We start from the raw sequence: 7,510 nt of genomic DNA, 5'->3' as shown, positions 1-7,510 counted from the left end.
ACAGAACGGAGTGCGTCAAAACGAGTGTTTGTTAATTTTTAGTGATAAAGAATGATGAAACGTCCTAAAATAACTGACTTTATTTCGTCCGCTGCTGCAAAGAAGAAAGCGACAGATAGTCCTTTAAGGTGGGTTATTGATTTCAAAATCAATTAGCCTAGCCTAGATGTTGACTAGCTAGGTTCACTCCTCGTTCATTTAGAGACAGAATTATACCCCGTCGACAACAAACTAGTGTAGGCCTAAGTACAGTAGGACGTACTAGGCCTATGGCTTTTGTTGTAAAAGTTGAAGTACATGTACAAAATGCGCCTATATTAAAAAAAAAAATAAAAATTGTTAATTATAATTGGTTGGCCTGGGACCGGGGCAGGCAGGTCAGCTGTACCATCGAAAGTCCTGGAATTCGACGATGACGTCAGTGCACGTTTACAAACGCCATTGATTAGAATGAAAATAGACGCGCTGAATTTCGTTTTTTTTTTATGAAAGATAGAATTTATCGAACATTTATCTATATAAAAACAAGATTAATATTGTAGAAATTGTATTTCTAAAGATGCATATAATTCATATTTCATTTAGCAGACAATAAATATTCAAGAAGATATAATAAAAACGATTATTAATTCTAAAATGTGCATTAAATCTCAGCTATTATTAATCAGTATGTAGCTACTCTTACGTTAAAGTCTTAAAATAATAATTTCGAATTAGGCCAGTATATAACAAATAATTTTATTACAGTTTAGGTTCTCATGATGTCAGATAACGTATTGAATATGATGCTATATTTTGGGCTTTGACTTAATTTAACGATGGCCCTGTCAGTAGTAATGACAATATTTGTGCTTTTTTAGCCATGTAGTAAAATAGTACTATTATTTTCAGTGTACAAAATGAGAGACAAGAAAAAGTAGTAGAAGAAGAATAGGAAGAGGAGGAAGAAGAATAGCTTTTTTTGTTTTATAGTAATAAATGTGTTGAGTATATTGATATTGATTACGGTATGCGATGAGGGTTTTTTTTTTAAATATATCTTTCCGTGTTATTTAAACATGCCAATTCTCAGAAAATATTTTCTAATTTTATTATATTACCATGATAAAAAGGTGCACCTTTTTATTACATAGATCTTTTTCAAAACATAACTGCTTTAAAAAAAATTATATAGACCCATTAAACCAAAAACTGCCCTGGCTTCGGGGGCTTCGCCCCGGACCCCACCGTGGCCCTTAGGCAGGTCCTGGACCCCACGCCCAGAGAACCCCCCTTGAAATGACCTGGCTACGGGCCTGCATTGGCAGAGACAGATCTAGTGGGCTCCAGTCAATACTTGATATGGCATTTGATTAGACTCTTGATTATCATATGGTTATCAATACACCAATAAAACTGTTGAAATGCTAATTAGCTGCAAATCTAATAAATCAAACTTTGACCCTCTCAGTATTACTAACAGTATAATTAACAACGTTAATTCGTGCAAACTTTTAGGTTTTAATATTTCAAGTGACCTGTCTTGGCAATTGCAAGTGGATACCATGATTTTCAATAATACCAGATTGTATTTCCTTAAACGATTCCGTAGATCTGGCCTGTGTCCCGGGTATGATTCGCAATTATTATGCTGTTATACGTACCGTTTTAGCATACGCAACTCCAATTTGGGGAACCTGTATCACTGAAACACAGAGTAAACAGCTTGAACAAATCCAACGTAGGGCTTTAGGGTTTATTTTACCGGATGTTGGCTAAGAATTGCAATGTCTTTTTTAAACATCCCTTTACTTCCCGAGAGAAAGCTCAAATCCTCAATGTATAGGCTAAATCATCTTATGCCTAAAGCTAGGGAGACACTTTACAACCTAAGGTGTCAGTATGAATTTTCTCTCCCTTCCAATAAAAACCGAGCGTTCAAATAATTTTAAAACAAGTGCTGGTTTATTCAATAACTGGTAAAGTGTCCCTGTACACCCGGGCCCTCCTCTCTGACGAGGTCTTTTTTAGATGAGTTAATATTCTTTTTATTTTCGCGAGTCGGTTTTTGGTTGGTATAGGTGTCGGTTCGAGTTGTGTTATTGATTAATTTTTTTTACCCTGTTGCTATAATTTTTTTTAACTTAAATTGTAAATAAAATGTCATATAAATTTTTAATTAATTAGCGAATTAATTATTTTTGTAGATGAATTCCAAACTTAACTTATAGAAGATCTATTATTTTTTTTATGTTTGTGGTGTGTTTGTGATGAAGTTTTAATGATTTTATCTCCTTTAGTTAAACTTCAATTTTGATTTGACTTATTCTGTAATGTTAATGACAGATTGCAATAAAGTTCTTTGTGTATTGGTATATTCGTGATTTCGAATATTTCGAGCACGCCTGTGCTCTTCCTCAGCGATCGCTGAGGAAGAGCACAGGCGTGCTCGAAATATTCGAAATCACGAATATACCAATACACAAAGAACTTTATTGCAATCTGTCATTAACATTAAAAAAATATGCTTTTATGCTATTTTTATTTTGACAAATTAATGAAAACAGCGACATTTAGTATTATTACGCATATTTTACTTTAGTGGCACAATTTGCCTTCTATATGTATTGAAATTGCCCAATACTGTAATTACCTCGTTTCGTCAAAGAATATATATGAGGTAGGTCATAGCACACATGCCAATTAAAACATCACCATTTGATTGGTTTTCTCAGGGAACAGTGAAATTATATAATTTCACTGTTCCCTGGTTTTCTATTTCTCCTGATGCCTCCAGTTCCTATAGGCCTAAGGCCTAGATCGATATCATTCAATCAGGACGATCTCGCTCGCGATACGTTGCTAATGTTATGATCGTAAGAGCTATCGACGCATGCGCGTTTGCCGATTTCAGCTTATCTAGTTGTTAAGTACGTTACGTAACGGTGAGATAATTAAGATTGCGGCGAGGAGGTCTCTACCTTTGATCTTTGCTCGTTAGCACTCCTGTTCTATATTCTCATAGAGAAAATAGAACAGAAAAAAATGTTCCATTTTCTATGGTTTTATCGAGTTAACTCACAAGCTGATCTAGGTCGATTTTCGGGGCGGTGTATAAGGGGGTGTCTTGCGTGTACACCCCACCAATAAAAATGTCTGGCGGTGGCTATTCCTGATACCTGGTACTATGCCGAATATTTTTCAGTAGGTTTTATTGGGTTAACTCACAAGCTGATCTAGGTCAATTTTCGGAGCAGGGTAAGGCCTATGATAAACCGATTCACGAACTAAAATATATAGGGCATAGGCATATTAAATTTTTCGTTTTCTTCGGCGCTCCATATATTTGTTCGAAATAAACCGCGACCGAAACGAAGCGCGACCGAAACAAAGCGCGACCGAAACGAAGCGCGACCGAAATGATCGGCTACCGGTATAAGGGGGTGTCTGGCAGGTACACCCCACCATTAAAAATGTCTGGCGGTGGCCATTCCTGATACAGCTGGTACTATATGCCGAACATTTTTCAGTAGGTTTTATTGGGGTAACTCACAAGCATGATTTCGGTCAGTTTTCGGAGCAGGGTATAAGGGGGTGTCTGGCGGGTACACCCCACCATTAAAATGTCTGGCGGTGGCCATTCCTGATACCTGGTACTATGCCCAACATTTTCCAGCAGGTTTCTTTAAGTTAACCCACAAGCTGATCTAGCTATTAATTTTGAGGTACCCGTTTTTTGCGCTTGACAGGCACTCCCCCACCATTAGAAATGTCTCAGTGGAATTGACCATTCATGATAACTTGAAGTATGCCAAATATATTCTGATCGGTTTCATTGGGTTAATTCACAAGTTGATCTAGCTCAATTTTTGGGACCCTGTTTTATGCTCATCCTGACCACACCCACCACAATGGGACTGGCAGATTTCCATTTTCCTACATAGACAGGCACATAGGCGAGACCATTACTATACACACAAAAATTGGTTAACTTTCCAGCTATACTCTGACACCCCTGGGCTCCTGGTCTAACATTGAAAACGTTAAAGAGGAATCTGCCAGTGCGAAAAATCGCTCCAAGCAACCGGGATTCGAACCCGGGATCGTCTGTTATGATGCTTTTACCAACTCTTTCACTCAGGCTTTTGTTGCAAAAAATACTCGGTATTCCGATACAACACTAGTATTCGACGCCCACATGTGAAACAATCAATTTATATAAACTAAAGTACTTGCTGTTATAGCGCCTTTGAACATTTGTTTTATGGATTCTGACGCTATATAAATTATTTGATTGATTGATAATCCCGATTCAGACGAATATTTTAACTGTCACCGCCTAATATTATATAGGTATAAAGTACTTTATATATTTTCTAGGTGATTTTGAAGTGCACCAACTCTTTATGACCTATGAGCCTATTGATGTATCATATTTGAGGGCGAATAACGGGAACCGATATTTACTTATAACAAATTATAAGAACTTCAACGTTTACGAGATTGATTCTGTGGTTTATCAATGGAACAACACTGAAAAACAGTTTTCACAAATTGGTTTGCTACGAAATAAGGGAGCTTTTTACTCAACATTATTTGAAATTGATGGACAGATATTCGCAGGAATCGCAAATCATTACGACACATCTGATCAATATAATGTACTAGACGTCATTTTCAAAATGAATACAAAAGGTAGATATGCAATAAAACTATTTCTTTTACCTTTTGTCAGATCCGTAGTTTTCATTGGCTTATTTATTCCTATATGGATATGAATTCATATATAATTTAAGGGCATTCCTAAAATATGCTCACCCTAACCTCAGCCATTGTGGGACTGAGGTAGATATGCAAGTCCTGTCGAGGACCTCCCTTGACATATTTTGGAGTAAAGCAGAATAAATAATATACTGCTTTTCATGGGCCATGTAAAACATATTCTACATTGATATGAAGTCCGTCGATCCGCTAACAATCTTTTCAACTCAATTGGAGTTTTTCCAGGTGAACTCTATGTGGCAGAAGCAGTAGCGTATCCAGGAGTCTGGAAATAGTTGGGGAGCATGGGGGTCGGGCGAGCATGGGGGTCGGGTGAAGGTGAAGTGGGGCTCTATGACTAAGTGAGGGGGCGCTAGCTCACGAAATAAGGCGATTTTTGTCTGTTTTGCTTCAAACAATTTCAATGGGGAGGGGGATACGACGAATTTCGTTAGTGGGGAGGGGGAGGGCGATTTTTTTTGTGGCCCGCCCCTGTGCAAAAGTACAACCTAATCATAAAGAAAGAAACGTTATGATACTATTTCATTGTTTAAGATAATAAGAAGCATTTTGTATCTTTTAAGGTTCGTGGTCTGTACACCAGAAGCTACCGGAATCCGGTAATGGTGGAATTTCAATTAAATCATTTCAGACAGACACAGGATTATATCTTGTTTCCATTCAATACAAAAATTGCATTCAAAATTCAATTGTGTACCGGTGGAATCCAGTAACCGAAGAGTTCGAAATCCACCAGAAGATACCAATGGTAGACTGTCCTGTCAATTCAGAAATATTTAAGGTAACCGTTTTTGTTTTATTGAAGTTTTCGTCATTAAAGACATGTCTGTGTGGTGAAATTTTAAGAAAAAACAAATTTTAAGCCATGTCGAGACTACCATTTGACAAAAAACATGTGACATGCCTAAACATGATCATGATGACATCACATAATAATAATAATAATAATAATAATAATAATAATAATAATGATGATAATAATAATAATAATAATAATAATAATAATAATAATAATAATAATAATAATCAATGAACATCATGACCATAATATAGGCACATCACAACTATATATGGGCATACAACAGTTTTTTGTCAAAACAATTTGAGAGTGTGCGTTTTGCACACATAAATAACAATTTATCCTTATAAAAACACAAAAACGGATTCAACTACCCTTTAAATTGTAAAATATGTCGATGACGCCGTTGCCATATAAGAAATATTTACATTTCATCAACAATAACAATAAGAATGGAGAGTTTATGCTTTCTCATATTTGCCACTGAGTCATCTACAGTATTTAGTTTATTAACATTCGGTTTTTAAAAATTCACTGTCAAACGGTTTAAACTGTAAATAGTCCTTGTAAAAACAGTCAAATATTTTAACGATTCAATCGCATCTAATTGGTCACCACCTTCACTGGCGTACCTAGGGAGGCACACCACCAACAATTCGCGCTCCCCACTTGTCCCACTGAAAATGTTTGAAGCAGGAGAATCACTCAGTAAATAAAAATCACCTCCTATTACCTCACTTAATCATCGAGCCACCCCCACCCCTAATCAGCCTTTCCATTTCAATATTTAATTAAAATATCCATGTAAACTTACCACGACATTATTTGAAACACAATCGTTTTGAAATATGATAATTATTAAACCAGTATATGTATCGCAATACTAACATAAATTTTGTAACAGTAGGCCAAAATTATTGCAGTCATTTAAACTGCCAACAGTTGGGACTTCATATACTCTTAGGTGCCATTACCCTCATCATCATTATCATCATCATCATTCTCCACATAATCATCACTATCATCATCATAATCACATTATTATCACTGCCACAGGAATACGAGATTTTCAATCTCCCTGACATTTGACAAACAGTGAAAAAGATCATAATGTTTATAATGTTTTTGCCCTTGAATATTTTTACAGGTTGGAGGAGAAGTTTTCATGATCACATCAAACATTATGGATAAGTGGTGGGGCAATGGTATACAATATAACGTTGTAAACGTTATCTACAAGTTAGAGGGTAGTATTTTTGTGAAATATCTAACTGTACCAGGAAGAGAGGTTTGGAACTGGAGCAGTTTTGAAAGGAACGGAGAACTGTACTTGGCTCAAGCTAACTCCAGACATGAAACTAATGATGCTACAGTCGGTACAAGCCTTAAAATATTTCAATGGAAGTAAAAAATAACAACGTTTTAGCATACATCGCTACGTAAACACCTGTTAAAGTGTTAAAAATTGAATCCCTGGTCCTCTGGTAACAATTCCTGTTACAGTAACAGGATTTTTCTCACGACCAAACAACTCAACTCTCTAAGCCTCTTGTGAAGGGATATGCCACTTTCAATAGTGATTAAGTTCACTGCTTGGCAATCCTTGGCCTTCGGCCTGAAACCAATTATTATATAAATAAAATAGAATAAATAAGAGATGAACAAAAGTCCAGGAGAGGACACCCTGGCCTCCCATGGCAAAAGGGCATAACTGACAATTTGCTGTTTTGGAGATATTAAGCAAAACGTGTAATTTATTTAGCCCTAAAATGTGTTTTAGTATTTTGATTTCATGGTTAATATATTGAAATAGACAAATAATGTCCCTTTCAGTGTAGCACACATTTTTTCTATAAATATAAATTTTTGTGCTCAAAGTGTCAGTTATGCCCTTTTGTCATGGGTTTTCTGATTCAAGACATGTTGACAAAATTTGGCAAAGGATATAAG

At 36.1% G+C, this 7,510-nt stretch overlaps 1 protein-coding gene across 1 annotated transcript in view; it reads left to right on the top strand.

Annotated features, from left to right (window-relative positions):
* The window catches only part of LOC117106805 (thrombospondin-type laminin G domain and EAR repeat-containing protein-like), a 22,970-nt gene that overhangs the window by 14,364 nt on the left and 1,096 nt on the right, over positions 1–7,510 (top strand). Inside the window, exons 3-4 of the mRNA XM_033248267.1 lie at positions 4,360–4,674; positions 5,325–5,542. Of these exons, the coding sequence (XP_033104158.1) occupies positions 4,360–4,674; positions 5,325–5,542 (533 nt within the window). The remainder of the gene's footprint in view (positions 1–4,359; positions 4,675–5,324; positions 5,543–7,510) is intronic.

Source organism: Anneissia japonica, unplaced genomic scaffold (genome assembly GCF_011630105.1).
Source record: "Anneissia japonica isolate Jap-2015-1 unplaced genomic scaffold, ASM1163010v1 scaffold2471_len1564793_cov202, whole genome shotgun sequence".
Taxonomy (NCBI): Eukaryota; Metazoa; Echinodermata; class Crinoidea; order Comatulida; family Comatulidae; genus Anneissia; species Anneissia japonica.
The sequence above is the reverse complement of the archived record's forward strand: the minus strand, read 5'-3'. Positions and strand labels throughout refer to the sequence as shown.